This window comes from Urocitellus parryii, chromosome 15, assembly GCF_045843805.1.
Source record: "Urocitellus parryii isolate mUroPar1 chromosome 15, mUroPar1.hap1, whole genome shotgun sequence".
Lineage (NCBI taxonomy): Eukaryota > Metazoa > Chordata > Mammalia > Rodentia > Sciuridae > Urocitellus > Urocitellus parryii.
In genome coordinates this window covers 14,673,971-14,694,642 of record NC_135545.1, presented here as the reverse complement: position 1 = coordinate 14,694,642, position 20,672 = coordinate 14,673,971, and the positions used below count along the sequence as shown (strand labels likewise).

Sequence of the window (20,672 nt, the reverse complement as noted above, 5' to 3'; positions counted from 1 at the left end):
GTAACCTGCACAATACAAAAGACTTTAAAACTTACTGTTGGGGGGGGGGGAAATTACTGTGAAATGTAACATAGTTAATCAAGAAATGTGTAAAATATATATACTCGGCCTTCTGTGTCTGTGGGTTCTGCATTGACCATGGAACAAAAATATTTGAAAAAAAAATTCTGTGCTGAACATGTAGTTTTTTCTTGCTGTTATTCCTAATAAAAAACACAATACCACAATCTAATAGCTCCCATATTGCTAGGTATTGCGAGTAATCGGGAGGTGGTTTAAAGGGCAAGGAGCTTGAGCACGGGCCAGATGCGGCTTTCTGTATAAGGGACTGAGCAGCTGCAGATTTCAGTGTCCTCCAGGGCCCTAGAACCCATCTCTGTGGATACTCAGGGACAGCTACGTGCCATTTAGTGAAGAATGACAGAGCGAGCGAGTGCCCACATCAGCCCAGGCGGAGAAATTCACAACCACCCCACTACCCAGAGCCCCAGGACTGCCTCCCGCACCCACCGCTCTTCAGGCATCTGTGGTCACCATTTGCTGGTCTCTTCCCGTATGTGAGCACCTCTAAGTGACATGGCTTTGAGCTTCCTGTGAACAGAACCAGAAGCAGTGTACTTTGCTGTCTCTGGCTTCTGGCTTAGCCTTGAGTCTGGGAGATGTGTCCTGGCTGAGGTCGTTTCTGGTCCTAATGCTCATTTTCATTGACACAGGCAAGCTTTACAAATGCTACTCCTTGTGCGCTTTGTTTAATGAGTGTTAGAAAAAAACAGAATGAATCCAACGCTGGCATTATGAAGGCTTTCCTACATGGGATGTTGAAAAGAACCATTTTAAAGAAAGAGCACAGGCTGTGCTTTGCCTCGGTGGAAGGGGAGGTGTTGGGGGAAGTTTGGGAGCCTCAGGGTGGAGAATGGATCTGAAGTCACACTCTCGCACCCTGCCCAAGGGGAACCACCATTAGCCTTGCAGATCATTCTTCCCGTTGACCTAAATACAGAGGAAGGAAAGGGAGGTGAAGAGATTCAAATATGTCACTTAATATTCTTTTTAAATTTTAGTGTGAAAGATTGTGCCATTGTTTTGAATTACTTCGTGGGCTGAGTTTCTTCTCTGATTAAAGCAGCCAGTTCCCTGTAAGATTCTGCTTCAAGATCAGGGTGAGACTGGACCAGGCGCTTCGTGAGTTCTCCCTGGAGTAAATTGGGGGCTAGAACAATGCCTGTCTCTCCTGCCAGTGATTGTTTTGTTTAGTGGATGGTTTAGTATCTGCTTCATCCACCCCACCGCCAAGTAGTCTCTGCCAGTTCCTCAGCTTCCCCCCTCCCTGCAGATGTTGGGAACCTGGACTCTGGGAGAGGTAACGGGGACCAGGTCGAGGCTGCTTGGCCTGGGCTAGTTGACTGGCTAATTGGTTACTCGACTGGGTTGGATCTTCCTTTTCTTTTTCCTTCCTTCCTTCTTTGGTGCTGGACTTGAACCCAGGTTCACTCTACCACTGAGCTCCCTCCTCAGACCCTTTTCTATTTTATTTTGAGACAGGGTCTCACTAAGTTACTGAGGCTGGCCTTGAACTTTCCTCCTGCCTCAGCCTCCCAAATAGCTGAGATTATAGGGTGTGCCTCCACACTTGGCCTGGGTATTTGTTTGTTTTCATGGATTCAGAAATTACTTGGGAAGGACTCACCCTGACCTGGGCACTGTTCTGGGTGCTGGGAACAGAGCAGAGATGGTGACTGGCAGGTGTGTGTGTGTTTGACCAGCCCCCCTGCTCACCCCATCAGAGTGTGAGTGCAGCTACCATTGTCACTGTTGGTGCTTTTTTAAAGTCTGGAATAAGGATGCTTGTCAGGTGCCACTTACTGTGCTGACTGCCTCACCAGAGACTTCTCACAGTCTAGGAGGTGTCACTGTCATTCTCTCTGGTACATATTGGGGCTAGAATTTGATCCCAGGTAACCTATGCAGAGTAGGAGCCTGATTCTGCCTAAATCACCAAGGGGTGGCTGGCTGGGTACTTGGGTCCCCACTGTGTTCATGGCTCTGTCCCTGCTTTTTTCCTTTTTTGGAGATGACAGTGGTTATGATGACCATAGATCCACATTCCTGAACTCAAGTCCCATTTCTGCCTTTCACCTCACTGGGTGACCTTCAGCAGGTAACCTGCTGCTCTGAGCCTCCATGTTCCCTTCTGTAAACTGGAGAGATCCATGGGGCCGCCTCCTCGGGTGGCTGCCAGGTTCAGGGGAGCCAGGTGTGAGGCCAGAGCTTGCTGCATGGGGCGGCCCTTGCTAGAGGAAGCCCAGGAACCGCACCACCAGAACAGCCTCCAGCCTGGGCTTTTGGTGCCATAAGTGCCACCGTGTGTCCCCTGTTCTGACAGCTGTGCTCTCAGATGAGGCAGGCTCTGGAGCAGCCCAGCCTGGGTTCAGATCCCAGCTCTTCCTCTCATTCTCTCTGTGGACCCTCCTGGACCTTAGTTTCTTCATTGTGAGGGGCCGTAACCTCCCTCAGAGGGTGATTAGAAATCTCGAGCTCAGGGGTTTGTGTTGTGTTCAAGTCATGTGCTCTGCACAGGGCCTGGCTTTTGGCGAACCTGGATCAGGGGCCAGTTATGGTGATGGATGATCACTGCCAGCAGCTGGGTGCCACCCAGGAGAACAAGGCCCAGCCGTGTGGATGTCCCTTCTCCTCCCCTCCCATCCCCTCCTGTCCCCCTGCTAGAAACCTTCCTGACCATGGCATTCCCAAGGCCTCCACTGCTGACCCCATCTCCTCTAGTCCAAAATCATCCTCAGGTGAGGACAAGCAGAGCCGGAAACACCCCGGGCCTGGCCCCCCAAGAGCAAGTTGGAAAGAACAGGGCTTTAACAGATGTTCTTTTACAAGGATTCCCTGACTCTGTTTAATCAAGATTGTCAAATATTGATTTAATCTCCAGGCCCAACAGATGTGATGTTAGCAGGTTTCGGTGGCAATTAGCTGGGATTAGTTTGCAAGTCAGACTCCTCCGTGCTGACAAGACGCCATCTCCTACGCAGGAGATTTGGCCTGGCCACGGGAGCGATCCTTGTACGGGGACACATTAATTATTTAACCATCAGTCTGGGCCAGGCAGTGGCATGGCATCAGGAGCAGATCCCAAAGTGGGATCCCAGCAGCCACAATGGGCCCTTGTGTTGCCTACATGATGATTGTAGGCATCACCTACGTGATTGAACTCAGGGTTCAGATCTGTACCCATTTGCCAAAAAAAAAGTTCCAGTATTAAAATAAGCCATATAGCCACACCAGTGCCTGTGGCTTGATACTGAACTTGACCAAAGCCAGTGAGATCCTTCAAGGGCAGCCTGGAGCAGTGGTAATGCCCCAGTTAAACCTCCCCTGAAGTGGTCACCCCTGTCTCGCTTCTCGGGCCCATGGCCTGGCTCCATCACCTCACCCCCCTCCACAGCATGCTGCAGCTCCTGGGTGGGCCTGGCTGTTCGCACACACCAGGAAGCATCCCTTTCCAATTGTACATTTCAAAGTCTCATTTGAAGCAAGTGGGATTGAGCCCAGAATTGGAACAAGATGCTTGAGCCATATGTGCTTCTGGGAGGCAGCAACTCCCAGCCCCACTCAGAGGGAGACTCAGAGGGCCACCTCCCATTGCCTCAGACTCTGGGGCTGCTGGGAAGGAGGGGTTTGACCCTCTTGTTCAAGGGGAGCCACCTTGAACTGCTTGGCCCTTGAGTCCAGGGGAATAATAGGTCATTGCAAGGCCACATTTGGTTTGCTCAAAAATATTTTTAATTATTATTACATTATATCACTCTGTGCCAGGGTGTTTTTTTTTTTTTTTTTTTTTTTTTTTAAGAGGTGGAAGGGATTACAGGCTGTGCCGGGGATATTCTAAGTCTCTATATAAGAGTTAAGCCATATTATTATTTTTATTTTACAAATGGGAAAACTGAGACATAGAAAGGCTAAGTCCAGGAAGTTAAGTGAAGAGCTGGGCATTGACCTGGGTAGTCTTTGCTTCTGTCCACTCTGCTGTAGCTGCCACATCAGGAAAAATCTTCAAGTTCTGAGAATAAGTTAGAAAAGCATTGACGGTGTTAACCCATTAACCCATTGATTTTTTTTTAATTTCATCTATTTACAAGCATGTGATCACATGAGGATATAACTTACATGACTTCATCCAAATGAGGGAACAAAATAAAAACATTATAACTTAAGCATCGGGGTGAGTACGGCCTCTGCTTCACCAGGAGAACATGAACACAAGATGGGGTGTGAACAGGCACAGAGGCTCACACCTGGAATCCCAGCAACTCAGGAATCTGAGACAGGAGGATCTCAAATTTGAGGCCAGCCTGAGCAACTTAGTGAGACCCTGTTTCAGAAATAAAAAGGGCTGGGATGTAGCTCAGTAGTAAAGCACCCCTGATTCAATCCCCTATGCCAGAAAAGATGGGGTGTGAGTATCTCTTCAGACCTTGGAGGAATCTGCTTTTTGGAAAGATGTATGTGTTTCAGTCTGCAGGCCTAGAGCAAAGCCAGTGTGGGGACTCGTCCCCAGCCATGGAGCTAGTGAGTCTCCCATTCAGACTGCATTCTAGAAGGGAAGGCTTTGGGGGGATGGTGATTTTTAACTCGCCAGAGTTTTCCCTTACATGCTCACTTTTAAAACTAAAAATGAATCCCAGCCCCCAGACATTCTCCCCTTTGCAATTATGAGCGATTCCTTGCAGTCACAGAGAAAGTTCTGGAAGCTTGCAAAACACACTTACTAGGTCTCCATCCCCTCTACATACAAACTGTTCTGCACCTTGCTTCTGTCCCTTCTTAAGTGGAGGCCTAGAGTAAATGAGCATAAACCGTCAGGCTGGATTGCCTGGGTTTGAATCGCAGTGTCATCGCTTTCTAGCTGAAAGTGGGCAAGAGTCTGAGCCTCTCTGACCTTCTTTGCATTGGTTTTAAAGTGAGGATGGTGTTGGTCCCTCCTTCTCAGGGCTGTCATGAGAATCAGATGGGTGAGCACATGTAGAGCGCTCTGCACGCTGGCATGCAGCAGGCACTCGCTAGGCATGAGCTACGCTCATTCACTGCAGGCATCTTGCATAAATTACCCATAGCTCTGCCTTGCTTTATTACAGTGCTTTGCACCCCCTAGAATAGAGACCCAGATGGTGCCTCCACTGATAGACATTTGGGCTGTTCAGAGTTCTGTGTTACAGCAACGTGAGCCTCCCTGTGTCCAGTGTGCGATGGGGTATCTTCCTGAGGAATAGATTCCCAGAGAAAGAAATTGCTGGATTAAAACAAAATACAACGTATACCTCAAATTTGATGCATAATTCCAATTCATTCTTCCTATTTCCCCCAGGGGAAAATAAGCAGGTCAGGTCGCTTGGGACCACTGACCTTTGTGGGAGTCTTGCTGGTTGGAATGTAACAGCTGTAAACAGCTGTTCTTGCCCCTGTGCAAACCCCACCTTACTCTTTGCATGGAAATGAGGGCCCCTCCAGGATGCCAGGGAAGATTTCAATTAGAAACACCAATCCTCGGGTTTTTTGGCATTAAATATGAAAGTGCAGGTTTTCATGACCGTGGTGAGGCCCCGCTCATAGTTCCTGGGCAGGTGGAACAGAGTCTTTGCTGCAGCCCTTCCTAATGAGATTTCTAAGATTTCCATCCATCTTGGTTCCTGAGGGAGCTCTAAAATGGTCCCGGGTATGTGCGAACTCCCAATAAGGTAGGGAAGACATCAAGAAAAAAAAAGATTCTTAACCTATAGTCACTGAGCTGTTGCTGACTTTCTAGAATTCTGTCCGTGTGAATTGATTTCAGAGAGACTCTCATCACTCATGTGTTCCACAACGAACTCCTTGCAGCTGCCCCCCCTCTTCTCTAAAGTGTGGTGGCCAGACTGTCAGGGTTTGAGGCCCAGCTGCTCCACCTAACAGCTGCCTGACTTGGCCACGTCCCCTTCTTCATCTGTGAGGTGGGATAGTGGTCGTCCCTGTGGTGTGGGGTGGTGCGCACACACGAGTCAGCACACGCTGGTGTGTTCCCTGAGCCTAGCACACACACAGCTTGTCAGCGTCGGCTTGTCAGGGCTGTCATTGCTGCTATTATTCTCCCAGCCTGACCCATGTGCAAGGACAAGGTTAGGTGGGCACTATTCAGAGTCCAGGGAGCACAAAAGATGCCCAGAAGCTTAAAAATCCAGCAGACCAAGTTCAGTACACCCGTGGGAACTCAACAGTGGGAGGGAGGAATCGGCTTGGGGTATGGAAGGACAAGGACCAGCAGAATGACAGTCAGTGGGCAGCCTGGGGGGTCAAGGGGTGGGGGGAGTGTGAACAAGGCTCCCTGGAACAGTGCTCCCCTGAAATACCTCCAGCAAAGATTGCCAGGGCCCTTCATACAGTAATGTCACCATGCACAATGTCTTACCATAATGTCACCTCTTAGCAGCCTCCAGCCTGGTTGACCACTGATACCACAGCTACTGCCCAGGCTCTGTCACACCTGCTGTCCTGCCTCTCTGCTGTGGATCCTGCTCCAACTCACATCTGGCTCTCCTCTCCCGGCCACCCTCTCACATTTACAGTTTCTAGGACTTGGTATCAGGCCCTCGTAGCTTTGCTCTCTCTTCATTGTGTGTCCTAAGTGCTGGCTGTTCTAGGATCAGCTACAGAGATTTTTAAGAGACCCTTGGCCCTGGGTCCCATCCGAGAGCAGCTGACACAAAATCTCTGGGGATGGGGTGTGGACAGACACCTGTATTTTTTAAAAGCTCCTTTGATGCCTCTGAGGTAGAGCTGGGGGCAAGAACCACTGCGTGCCCAACGCCACCTGGACGGTGGAATATACCGTGCCTGCTTTCCTGCCCGTTCACAGCGGCGGTGCTCATGTGCACATCCAGCGCAAGGTAGAGAGTGCTACGATTTAGATCTGGAATGTTTTCCAGAGTCTCATATGCTTAAGTCTTGGTTACCAGCCTGTGGCATTGTTGGGAGGTGATGGAACCTTTAAGAGATGGGGTCTGGGGGCTGGGGATGTGGCTCAAGCGGTAGTGCGCTCACCTGGCATGCGTGCAGCCAGGGTTCGATCCTTAGCACATACAAACAAAGATGTGTCCGCTGAAAACTGAAAAATAAATATTAAAAAAAATTCTCTATCTCTCTCTCCCTCTCCCCCTCTCCCCCCTCTCTCTCTTAAAAAAAAAAAGAGGTGGAGTCTGGTACAAGGAAGATAGGTCATGGGATGTGTCTTGAAGGAGATATTGAGACCTGCCCCCTCCTTCCTCCCTCAGTCTCTGTTTCCCTGCCACCATGAGGTTCCCACCACATACCCCGCTGCCTGATGCTCTTCCTCACCACCAGCCCAGCAACAGATCCAAGCAGCTGCGGACAGAAATCTCTGAAACAGTGAACCAGAATAATCCTTTCTTCCTTTTGTTTATCTCAGGTATTTGGTCACAGTGGCAGAAAACTGACTAATATAAGTGCCCTGCCCTCAGCAGATCAGTGAGCCTTGCCCACCCCATCTCAGATCATCTGATTTCCCTGGCATCTCTTCATCTGCTTGAGCTGCATCTTTGGCACCTACAATAGTGGTACAGAGGAGGCACTTAATACTTAACAAATCTAAAGTGCTAAGAAAAGGACCTGGCTCATAGAAGGACTGTATTCATGGTAGCTGCTGTTATAGGTGATGTTTGTGAGTCTGTGTGTGTTATTTTGCTGTATAACTAAAATGTTCCTTGGTGGGCAGTGGAATAGAGCTGGCTTTATGTCCACCTTGATGTGGAGACTCCAGTGATGACTGCAGCCCCCAGATTCTAACTTAGCTCCCTTTACTGATGATGCTTGCCTCCTGGTCACAGGATGGCTGCAGTGATTCCATTCTTCACATCTTGTCAGAGTGAGAAGGAAAAGCACAGTCTTCAACTCCAGCCTCCCTGGCAAAACATCACCACTGGTTCTGACTGGCTCGCGTAGTTTGTTCCTGAGCCAGGCTTCCCTTATCTCTAGCATGTTGGGTGGCATTTGGAGAGAGCAGATTTTCAAAGGGAACTCTGTTGGGAAAGGAGTCAAGGAGGCCATGGAAGCAAACCATAAATGTCCACCATTGGAAGACTCGTGTTCTCCCCTTCCGCTCTGCCCCTGAGGCTCCAGCAGACTTCGTCCACAGAGCAGGACCTGCTGGAGCGAGGGCACCGAGGCTGCAGTGCTTGTCTGCTGTTCCAGCCTCCAGAGTTTGAGGGCCCACTAAAGTGGGGCTGCTTTCTCAGCCTAGAGCTCTCCAGGTCTGTGCAGGCCCAGCAGCCCAGGAGGCTAAGACAGAAGATTCACTCACAAGTTCAAGGCCAACTTTGGCAACTTAGCAGCACCCTCAAAATAAAAAATAAAAAAGGCTGAGGATACAGCTTAGCAGTAGAGTGCCCCTGGGTGCAGTCCCAGTACTGTAAAGAATTTTTTTAAAATAAGCCCTAATCTGGGAATCCAAACAACCACTGATTGCCTGCTGTGCTATGAGACCCTGGTTAAGTCCCCGCTGGCCCGCAGGTAGTTGATGTGATCACAGATTATAGCTGTCCCAGCTTCCTTTGCAACTGGAGGGGCTGTGGACCACATTCTGACCAGTGAACCTGAAAGTGCTGAGGTCAGCCTGCTATGATGGTGCACACCTGTAATGCTAGCTACTCAGGAGGCTGAGGCAGAAGGATCACAAGTTCAAGGCCAGCCTGGGCCACTTAGTAAGACACTGTATCAATACAAAGTGCTGGGAATGCAGTTAAGTGATACAGCATTTGCTTTGCATGTGCAAGACCCTGGTTTCCCTCTCCACCCCACCCCTTGCAAAAAAGGGGAAGAAGTAGTAGGAGGTGAGAGATCAAGGTCAGGGAAAGATTCTCCTTCCTCCTCCTGGTCAGTCAGATAAGAAGGGCGCTCTTAGACCATCCCTGTGTGTCCCCTTGCCAGTGGTTCATTGAGAAGTGTGGCCGTGAGGCAACAAGACAAAATTGGTTAGCCAGCAGCACTCTCGGGCAGAAAGGAAAGAGTGCCTTTGCCTGTTGGCCACACCAAGCCTGGAGCCCGTATCTGACCTCCAGCAGGCTACATGTTTACATTGCCCAACCGCTACTGACTGCTGCGACTTGCCACCAACTGTACCCTGGCTGACTCTCCACCACTGGACTTGCTTCTAGCTTTGCTGCTGTCTCCAAGGCCACCCTGCTGTTTCCCACCCGCCCTCCTTGCACACAACCCTGAGCTAGCCAGGCTCCTTAGAGGCCAGGAGGTCCCAGGAGCAACCCTAGAGAACAGTTAAGTGCCAGCGAGCACTGGAGGGAAGGAACCTGGATCCCCAGCAAAACTCACACCATGCAAAAGCTCTTGTGAACCTTGCACAGAGCCCATTCATTCTGTCCACCCACCTGTAACTCCATAATTGGGGTAAGAGCTCATACCAAAGATGCACCAAAGAATGGTAATGGAGGTGGCACGCCCTTGTCTGAAATGCTTGGGACCTGATGTGTTTTCGGAGTTGGGATTTTTCAGATTGTGGAATGTTGTATATATGCATGATAATAAGATGTCTTGGGGGGGAGCCATTTCGCAGGGTGAAATGCATGTATGTTTTATACACACCTTGATCACATAGCTGGAAGGTAATTTGATGGAGTATTTCAGTTGGCTCCTGAATTCAGGTGTGAAAATTTTCCATTTGTGGAGCATTTTGAGGGATTCTAGATTTTCATATTAGGGACAATCAGCTTGTGATAACTCGTGACAGTGAGGTACTTTACAGAGCACTCTGGAGTTATCAAAGAGACCAGGGTCTGCTAGAACATCTGTATGTGGTCATAGAAGGCGCAAGTGGATTGAGGGTTTCTGAAACCAAATGCCATCAGTAGAGCCCGTCTGTGTGCGGCAGCAAGTCAAGGTCACATCTGGACCACTGGTTTTTCCACCCAGGCCAAGTGTAGCTCTGAGCCTCCCTCTGCAGCATGCTAGGCTGACCAGGTGGGGCCACATGCAAGGTGGGCAGCTGATCCGTGCAGTGCCCTTGCCCTCGGCAGGCCAGCCGCTGGTCTCAAGCCTTCTAGCAAGCTCCCTGCTGCTCTGGAGCTGACTGGTTAGTGGTAGAGGCAGCAGATAATGAGATGAACCAAAAAAGAAAACAGCATTTGATTTTTCTCTGGCAAAGCTGTAGCCCTAGTCACTGGAGGTTGCAGAACCAGCAGCGGCTGCCTGACCCCGCCCACAGCATACTTTCTGGACCCTCATTGTTCTTTTGATCAGTAATGTTCTTAAAAAATATTCAATTATTGACCAGAAATACATGCAAAAGAAATTGGAAAGCAGCCAATGATGTCCAGTGAAAAAAGTAAGACCCTACCTCCCCTTTTTGCGACACACATTTAGGTACTGGGTACACAATGGTGGCTCACATTCACAGGGGGTGGAAGGCCAGTAAATGGATAAGAGAAATAAGCAAATATGTTCATAAGGAAAGCAAAGGGAAAAAATGAAACTGAGGAGGGCGTGGGAATGAGGGGACAGCCACATAGTTCTCCTCACCAGAGGCAACTACTGTTAGTAATTTCTTTTCTTTTGTACTGGGGATGGAGCTCAGGACCTCCTGCATGCTAGGCAGGCACTCTACCACTGAGAGCTTATTGGCTAAACAGTGTCTCACTAAGTTGTAGAGGCTGGCCTTGAACTCCCCATCCTCCTGCCTCAGCCTCCAGACCGCTAGAATTTACAGGCATGCACATTGGTGCCCGGCTCAAAAATCCTTCTAGAAATCTATGCATGGTAGTTTATTGATATTGTTGTCATTATTTGTTTTGCTTTTCAACTTGGGTGATGTTTAATACATTTCTAGGTCTCTGATTTCTCTTTAAAAATCGGTGATTTGGCATCCTTATTCCTGAAAGGTGCAGTTGGAAGAAGCTGAGGCCCACTGGTTTCTTGGCAAATGGTTCACCATGGGCTTTTCCTGGCCTCTCTGTCTCCCTCAAGTAATCTGACCCTGTGGGTTCCTCTACTTCCACCCCTTTTCTGGCCTGTCTCCTGTATTGCCTTCCTGGATATCTTCAGGAATGTTCCTGGACTCATGGGACACCAGCAAGAGGGGTGTCCCGCCCTCCCCTCACCTCTGGTCCTCAATTCCTCGGAGGCTGTGGGCCTCCTCGCTGTTTTGTCCCATGAATCTGCTCATGCGTCCCTCTTGGTTCCTCTTGCTGGTTCACCGTTACCCCTGGACACCCCCCCCCCCCCGCCACCTCGCGTGGTAAGCAGCAGTGATTGTTGGCCAGGATGGTCATGTCGTGCCTGCCTCTAGATTCCAAAGGACAGAAAAGTTATTGGTTATTTTGAGCCAGTGCCCACACTTCCCAGCACCCTCCTGCCAGTTGTGTTGGCAGGTGGAAGGGGCAAGGCTGCCAGGGAAGCCAACAGGCTCAGCCTCAGATGGTGAGCCACTTACCCTTGCTCTCCAGAGGGTCCAGAGGGGCGTTTCATCTTCTACAAGTTCAAAGTAAAGACAAAGAGGTGGCCCTGCGCAGTGGTTCACACTGTGGAGAGAAGCGAGAACTCCCTCCCAGAGGCCTGCAGACCGGCATGTGCCTAACCCCACATTAGGCAGAGGCCACCTCTTCACTCATTCATACAAGAACAGGGACCAGGTGACCTGGACGCCAGTCTGGGTGCAGGGGATCCCTCCGTGAACGGCACAGACAATCCTGCCGTGCTGGAGCTGGCGTTAGCGGTGGAGATAGTGAGCAGATAAAGCACAAAATAGTTTTGGCTTTTGACAACTGCTAAGAAAAGCAGAGAGAAAGCTGTGGGTGGTAAAAAGGCTTCGAGGAGGCTTCTCTGTCTGCACCGAGTGGTTTGGGAAGTCTTCATTGAAGAGTTGCCATCACGGGAAGGAGCCAGCCTGGTGGAAACTAAGGAAAGATCCCCAGAAATCCTGGATTTGTGTGTCAGAGGAACAGAAAAGACCAGCTTGGTGGGGGCTGAGTCAGAGATGGGGAGAAATGTCAGGGTGACTGGCGAGGGCCAGATCCTGCGGGCTGTGGGCCAGGGAGAGGAGTGTAGATTTCATCTTAGTGCAGTGAGGAGTCGCCAGGGAGATCTTAGCAAAGCAGCAGTGGGATCCACCTTACTGGGAGGCTCATACCGCCTGTTAATCGCGGAGTTCACGCTGCGGTTTCCCTCCCCCAGCTCCAGGGGCTCGTCTTCTGGTGACTAGTCCACCCCTTTCACTTCCTTTCTGGCCACGTGGCCGGTGGGGCGGACTGCAGAGCAGATGGACAGTAGTCTGCCCTCTACATGCCATCGCAAGTTCACAGGAAATACAGGGGAAGAGGAACATGTTAAGTGGCACCGCAGGGATCCCAAAAGTGAAATTACACAGGACAAGTGACCCTATTCCTTCAATCAGTAAACAGCATCAGAATAGAGGAAGGCGGCTACTTAGAGCGGAGGAGACAAGAGAAACATCTGCCAAGCGAGCAGAGTACAGATCTTGTTTGCATCCTCATCTGAACAAACCAGCGCAACAAAAGACACTTTGGGGTGGGGAGCATCTAATGCTCACAGAGTTGCAAGATAATAAAGAATCTTTGTTAACTTACACGGATATGATAGTGCTTATCATGGTTATTTTTTTAAGACCTTTCCGCTAGAGAGATAAGCTAAAGTATTTATGGGTGAAATGACCCGGTGTCTGAGATTAAAATATTGTTGGGGCTGGGGGCATAACTCAGCTGGAGAGCACTTGCCTAGTTTGTACAAGTCCCTGGGTTCTCTCCCCACTACTGAAAAATAAAATATTGTCAAAAACAAATCAAGATTGGCTTGGCAAACAGATAAAAGAAGTGGCAAAGAGCTAATGGTTGTCAGAACTGGCGGATGGCTCATTATGATCTTCTCTCTGCTTTTGAGTGTGATTGAAAATGTCCATAATAATTTTTTTTTAAGTGAGTGAAGGTGTCAAAAAGAAAAAAGAAAAGCCACATTCCCCTTCTGTGGGAGCAGTAGCATGTTCAAGACTCTCACATCTTCCTTTTCTCCCCTTCCAGCATGGCAGGAAGGACACCCTTGCGGCCAGCCGGCCCTTGCCCACAGCTGTTGCTTGCTCTGCCCTGCTGAGCCACTCTGCCTGGAGCCCCTGGGACAGCACCTGCCTCCTGAAGTTGTCCTGGCTCAGCTGTCCACAGCGATGGTGGAGAGCTGGACTCCACAGACTCATAACCTTTGCGTCAGGTTTCAGGGGCCAGCATCCTTCATCCTGGGACTGGCGGCCCTGAACAATGGCTGAAAGCCAGGGGACCCCATAGAGTTGCACCACAGCTTCCTGGGGCCCACAGCATTCCAGTGCACGTGGACTATGACCACCTATCGGCCCCTTCCCAGTGATGGCGTGGACCTGGCAGCTGGCTGTGGGGCCAGGGGCTCCGATGTCCTCCCTGGGCCACACACAGGGGACTACACTCCCATGGGGTTCTGGGCCCAGAATGGCAGCATGTCTCAGCCTCTTGGTGAGAGCCCAGCCACCGCCACCACCCGCCCCAGCCCCACCACCCCTGCAATGCCCAAGATGGGTGTTCGTGCACGAGTGGCGGACTGGCCACCCAAGCGAGAGGCCCTGAGAGAGCAGAGCAACCCAAGCCCCTCACAGGACACAGAAGTCACAAAGGCCACCAAGGTGGCCCATTCCATGAGGAGCATACAGAATGGACAGCCCCCTGCCAGCACCTCAGCTTCCTCAGGGTCCAAAGCCTTCCACCGACTCTCCAGGAGAAGGTCCAAAGATGTGGAATTCCAGGATGGGTGGCCCCGGTCCCCCGGCAGGGCCTTCCTCCCTCTGCGACACCGCAGCAGTAGTGAGATCACCCTCAGTGAGTGTGATGTGGAGGACCCAGGGGAGCCTCGGGGGGGCCGGCACACAGGGGCCCTGCCCCTCTTCCGAGAATACGGCAGCACCTCCTCCATCGACGTGCAGGGCGTGCCCGAGCAGAGCTTCTTCGACATCCTCAATGAGTTCTGCAGCGAGCAGCCCGAGGCCCGGGGCGCCCAGACCCTCAGCGAGCTGCTGCGGGCAGACCCTGGCCCTCATCTCTCAGGGGGCGGCTGTGGAGCCAAGGGGGACCCCCGCAATGGGCAGCCCTCCAAAGACAGTCTCCTCCTGCAGCCTCTGAAGGAGAAGGAGAAGACCCGGAAGAAGCCGGTGCGGGGCCTGGGCAGTGGCGACACGGTGGACTCGTCCATCTTCCGGAAGCTGAGAAGCAGTAAAGCTGACGGGGAAGCCGGGCGGCCCCTCGGGGAGGCCGAGGAGGGCCGGAGTCCCCCAGAAGCAAGCAGGCCGTGGGTCTGCCAGAAGAGCTTTGCCCACTTCGACGTACAGAGCATGCTGTTCGACCTCAACGAGGCGGCCGCCAACCGGGCGACCGTGGCCCAGCGGCGGAACACCACCACCGGGGCCTCCGCCGCCTCCGCCATGGCCTCCGTCACAGCATCGCGGGCCCACAGCCTCGGGGGCCTGGACCCAGCCTTCACCAGCACAGAGGACCTGAACTGCAAAGAGAACCTGGAGCAGGACCTTGGGGACAACAACAGCAACGACCTGCTGCTCAGCTGTCCGCATTTCCGCAACGAGATCGGAGGGGAGTGCGAGCGCAACGTGAGCTTCTCCCGGGCCTCCCTGGGCTCCCCAGGCGGGGCAGAAGGCCACCTGGTGGAGCCCACCCTGAGCACCTACCGCACCAATGCCAGCATCTCAGTGCTGGAGGTGCCCAAGGAGCAGCAGAGGACACAGAGTCGGCCCCGGCAGTACAGCATCGAGCACGTGGACCTGGGTGCCCGCTACTACCAGGACTACTTTGTGGGCAAAGGTGACCTGGGGGGCGAGTGGGTGGGCCTGCCCCGCCTCATCTCTGAGACCTGCTGCACTCGCATTCACTCTGAGCCAGGCCCTGCTCCCAGCTCCCAGGATGCTGTGGAAATGGGATCTACATGCCGGAGGGCGCTAGGGATTCAGTGAGCCCTGAGTCTGAGGCTGGGTTGGCACTCCATAAACCCAGAGCCATGGGGACTGTAGATGCCCAGTCATCCAGCAAACATGGGCTTGGAACAGCTATGAGCCTGGGGTGTATCTCATGTCAGTTGAGATAGGTAAAGGGTTGGAGGGTGCCATGTGCCACTGAGAAGAGTAAGGCAGAGAAGAGGGAGATGTGTGCCAGTCAGGCAGGGCCTCTTCAGAGGTGCCATATAGGTCCTGGGTGGAGGGAGGGAGAGGTGTGCAGCTGGGAAACAGCAAGTAGGAGAGTCCTAGAACACTGGAAGAATAGGGAGGAGGCCAGCATGCTGGGACAGTGACTCAGGGAGAGTGGAGGGAGCCGGGGCAGAGTGGTGACAAGGACAAATCAAGTGGGATTCTTGTGAGCTGTGGTGAAGATTCATTGATTCATTTCTACCCTAAGATGCAGACACTTAGGTGGACTCTGAACACAGGAGGGTCCTAATCTGATTTGTGCTCCTGGCCCCGCTCTGGCTGTGTTGGGTTGGGAGAGGAACCAGGAGACCAGGGCGAGGCTCTGGAGTGGTTATGAGGAGGAGATGGTGCACAAGCTCAGGATGGGAGCCCCGGAGTGAGAAGCATCTCATGGACGGGTTCTGGGTCCATTTTGAAGGTGAGGCAGTTGAAGTGAGGGTACCACCAGGGAGAGAGGGGCTTTGTGCAGCATCTGTGCTAAGAGACACTCCCTGAAGGCAGCACAGCAAAGTGCAGAGACCACAGGCCCAGGCAGCAAACGTGTAGAAGGGACCCTGTTAAGCAGGACATAGGCAGTTCCAGCTCAGCTCCTTCGATTTTTGTCCTTCGAGAAAGGCGGACACACCTAGTGTTGCCAGCAGTTGTAATTTTGCAAGATTCTCCTGAAATTCCAATTGTTTAATGAAGACTCTCCTATTTATATTTTTATTTTTCGGTACTGGGGATTGAACCCAGGGGCACTTTACCACTGAGCTACATCCCAGCTCTTTTTATTTTTCATTCTGAAACAGGGTGATTGTTGGCTGGCCCTCCATAAACCCAGAGCTAGGGAGACTGTAGATGCCCAGTTATTCAGCAAACATGGGCTTGGTACAGCTATAGCCTGGGGGTGTAGGGTTGACCAGCACTCCCATCTTGAACTTGTGTACCATCTCCTCCTCTCAACCACTCCAGAGCCTCCTCCCTGGTTTCCTTGTTCCTCTTCCAACCCAACAACAGGCTGAGTTGCTTAGGGCTTCGCTAAGTTGCTGAGGCTAGCCTCAAATTTGCCATCCTCCTGCCTCAACCTCCTACGTTGCTGGGATGACAGCCATGCTTCACCATGCCCAGCTGACTCCTAATTTTTTTAAGTTCTGGAAGCTGTATTGAGAATAGCTTATAACTGGTCAGAACTAGTTGAAACAATATAAAAAAGGCCAACATATTTTCTCATATAAAGAAGGCCAGTGATCACCAGCCCAGGACTGGTATGGTTACTCTTTAGCACCAGTGCAATGCCAGACTTAGTATATGGCCTCCACCCCTCATAGTGCCTGCCCCAAGGCCAAGGTGTCTGCTGAAGGTCCAGCCACCACATCCATTTCCAGGCCGGCAAAAAGAAAGGGAAAGAATATAAAGGCAGATCTCATGTGAAATCAGGCCCCTTTGAAGAGATTTCTCAGAAACTCAATGCAGCTGTTTGTGTTTATTCGCCACTCCTGTCTGGAAAGAGGCTGGAAGTGTAGATTTTTAGCTAGGCAAAGTCTCTCTTCTCATCCTCCAAGAATAGAGGGTTTATTTTATTTTTTATCTTAAAGAAGGGAGGGGGTGATGGATAATGGATAGGCAGCTAGTACTCTGCAGCCAATGATTTTAAATTTTTTTTAAAAAAAGCAGTGTCCCAGCAAACATAACAGGTGTCAACCAGGTCATCCCGCAGGGCTCAGGGTGCACCCGGAGTTCCAGCCTGGAGTGAGGCAGCCCTGGGTCTCGGGGTGTGTTCCACAGCTTACGAGCTGTGCGATACGTTTCCCCCTCAAACCATCTGCATGTGAGGAGCGGAGCTGATCCTACTAGGATCTCGTGCCCAGACCAAAATAACACCAAGATTGAAAATAAGAGGATGAAAAAAGAAGTTCCAGACGGTTGCTGATCAGGAGAAAGAAAGCTGATGAGGCAGCATCAGTGCCACACAGAATGGATTTGAGGCTAAAAGTACCATTTAGAGGAACAGGGGGTGGGACTGTGGGGGGGGGGGCATTTATATTCATTTTTAAATTCACCAAAGATCTGGAAGCTGGGAACCTGGCAGCCTGGTTTAGGGCTGGGGAAATAAACTGAGAAGGCCGCATGCAGACGGACAGACCCGCAGTGGGCACTCAGTGAACACTGCTAATGACTGAGTCATTTATGAGCTTCCTGGGCTCCAAAGAGCCAGGAGCAGCGGCACACGCCTGTAATCCCAAGGACTTGGGAGGCTAAGGCAGGAGGATCTCAAGTTCCAGGACAGCCACTCACAGGGCCCTTTTTCTGGCAACGGTGGATGCTGACTTGTGGAGCTGAGACCACAAGCAGGAGACTCAGGGAAGAACTGTCCCCTGAAACAGTTATAAGATAGACAGTGGCAAGTTTTAGGGACAAGGAGAGACGGCTGTCATTGAGCAGAAAGAGCTAGAGACCTGCTCCATGACTTGCCGGAAGCTCTGTCACCGAAGGGAAATGAGCAGGGTTTAAAGAACCACGGTCAGGTAGAGGTGCTGCTTAGGGTCCAGAAGAAGCATCACGCACGCCCTGAGTGGTGCTAGCCAATGCTTCAGTCATGTGGTTACTGAGTGTCCAGCCTGGACAGAGCCTGTCACCTCACTTACTCCTCACAGCTGTCCTTAAACCCATCTTATGCTGAGAAGGCTGTTGAGCAGCTTGGCCTGGGCCATGTATCTTATCCCTCCCCAGATTTGGGCCAGCGGGAGGCTCTCTGGACTGGTCGTAATCATTTCGCCAGGGCTGGCCGGACCATTGGCAAATGCAAGATTAATCACAGTGGTGCTGGGTGTGTCACACTCCATGTGCTAAGCATTTGACATTTATGGCCTCATTCCACCTCACATGGGCTCTCTGAACTGTGGGTAGCATCAGGGCCCCCGTTTCTCAGATGAGAGCACCAGAGGTTCAGGAAAGGTCTATGACTTAGAGCAGAGTTGGTGCAGAAAGCTGGGCTTTTACTTCTGGTTTCTTTATTGAGCAGGGCCCCCGGGCGTGATGAAGCAGGAAATCTGGGTGACCAGGGTCCCGCCCCTCCCCCACCCTCCCATCAGCAGGGTTGGGAACTCTCTTCCCACCAGCTGACCCTGCTCACCTGCTCTTCCTACTCAGAGCATGCCAATTACTTTGGGGTGGACGAGAAGCTGGGACCAGTGGCCGTGAGCATCAAGCGGGAGAAGCTGGAAGACCACAAGGACCACGGACCTCAGTACCAGTACAGGATCATCTTCCGGACCCGAGAGGTAGGTCCCATCGTCATTGTTGTTGTTTTCTAAATCCTGATGAGTAAACTCCTGATGAGTAAACTCCTGTCTGTGCGCCCCGAGCCAGGCTCTGGGGTCAGGCACTCCTGCTTCAGCTTCCATCAGCCTCTCATTGAACAAAGGAGGAAACTAAGACTCAGAGCTGACTTGGATGGAATCAGAGAAAAGCCACCAGGCTTAGACTGAACCCAGTGGTGTGATCCAGAGTCCCCGAATGCGGTCTCTTTGCAAGAGATTAACTCTAGTTAGCATAAAAATAAAGGGGGGAGGTGAGGGATCATCTCAGGATATGAGGTGTCCCCCATATTGGAAAGAATAAGGCAGCAAGCCCCAGGCCCTGCAGGAATTGGAGGGTCTCAACAGGCCCTGCTGTTGTGCTTGTTAGCTCAGAACACCCCCCAGCTGCGTCCTTCCATTCAGAGCAGAGAATTCCATTGTCCAGCTGGGCCAGAGGTTCCCCCAGATTAAAGATTAGCTGCAGCTAGGGAAGGAAGCCTGGAGGGTGCACCTTGCTCTAGTGTGAGTCTAAATTATGACAAAAATTTTATTTCTTACTGATTTAAGACAAGACGATTAACAGGTTTGCTTAACTACAAATCCAGGGTAGGGCCAGCTTCAGGTTTGGCTGGACTCAGAAACTCCAGCAAAGTCTCCAGAGTTCACCTCCTCAGCTCTCAGCTCAGCATGGCTCTGCCTCCTTTAGCATTGCTAGTGTCATTTTCTCCTGCCACCAACAAGCTGTCTCCATGTGGTTGGAAAAAGGAGACCAGCTGCTTGGATCTTCTGTAACTTCCCATCAAGAAGGAAGGACTCTTATCTGCTGCATCTCTGGCTGTGGGTGGATCACAATCTTCCCCGGGGCGGGCAGTCTCTGTGGTCAAGGGTGATGGAGGAAACTGACTAGCTGTGGGGTTGTGCTCTACCTGGGGCCAGGCCAAGGGCACTGATGGGTGGTTCCCTCTTCTCTGGGAGCCACCCAGAGGAGGCAGGGCAGATCCTCAGCAAAAAGCAGGTCAGGGAGGCAACAATGATAGAGACTCCCAAAAGGCTCGAGTAGGAGGACCTTTCCAGAAAATGGACAGTCATCAGGCAGGCCACCCAAACTGGGTCTCCCTCAGCCCTGCATCCCCAGCCCTGTGGGCCTGGGCTTGGCTTAAGGGTGGGAGCTCACTAGGCGGACGCCGACAAGGATTTTGAGTTTGGGGCCAACCTAGCATTGGACTTCATCCAGGCTGGCAGATGCCGCACCAAGGGTCCTTGCCCCATCCCCTGACGCAGGCGTTCACAGAGGCTTTGTGGCAGCTGGGAGTGGGCCCCAAAACCATATGTCCAGGCTGCAGGTGGTCCCCAGCCCCCTCTTCCCTCTGCTCACCTTTCTGGCCAAATGAGCACTTCTTCAGAATGCAAGGTGACAGTTCACACAGTATCAGACTGAGTTAGGACGTGTGGACACTGCTGGGTGAAACGATAGCCACACTCATGAAGTGATACGAGCTGCAGTTGTCATTGTCACCGCACACTGCTCTATGCTTGAGTCCAGCGTTGTTCGTGCCATTGATATGTATTTACTCATCTCACAGTTCTGTAACGAAGGTACCCTTGTCCTCATGTATATGACAGAACAGACTCAGTGCAGTTGGGGACTTGCCCAAAGCATCCTCCAGTTAAGTGAGAGGGCCAGGTGTTGTCTGTGCTCTGGCCACTTCTGGGCTGCCCCTGGAGTCCCCTGACTGCCTAGACTACACGTTAGGCCCATTCGTGAGTCATGAACTCAGCTAACTTGGTGCCAACATTTTTGTTTTTAATGAAAGAATATGTGGAGTGGGTGTTTTAAATGCCAGTGCTCACAGGTACTGTGGCCTCCATGCGTCCATGCTGGGTCAGCTTGGGATCTTCCTGCTGGACTTCCTATTCCGTAATTGGAAACTGGCTCCGTGCTTTTCCCGGCTGTGCATGCTTCTTCCCACTTCCCACCCCCAGCATCCACCAAACCAGTCTCCAGAGGCTCCAGTCCACCCCATGCTGGGCACAGGGACTCTCAAGTCTCATGGTCATTGGGCCAGGATTCTTCCATCCCCCTGTCAGCCCTCCCTGGGCTTGAG

At 51.6% G+C, this 20,672-nt stretch overlaps 1 protein-coding gene across 1 annotated transcript in view; it reads left to right on the top strand.

Annotated features, from left to right (window-relative positions):
- Sipa1l3 (signal induced proliferation associated 1 like 3) overlaps positions 1–20,672 on the top strand; it is a 226,555-nt gene that overhangs the window by 120,523 nt on the left and 85,360 nt on the right. Inside the window, exons 3-4 of the mRNA XM_026412165.2 lie at positions 13,095–14,906; positions 18,419–18,549. Coding sequence (XP_026267950.2) covers positions 13,403–14,906; positions 18,419–18,549 — 1,635 coding nt within the window. The 5' untranslated portion in view covers positions 13,095–13,402. The remainder of the gene's footprint in view (positions 1–13,094; positions 14,907–18,418; positions 18,550–20,672) is intronic.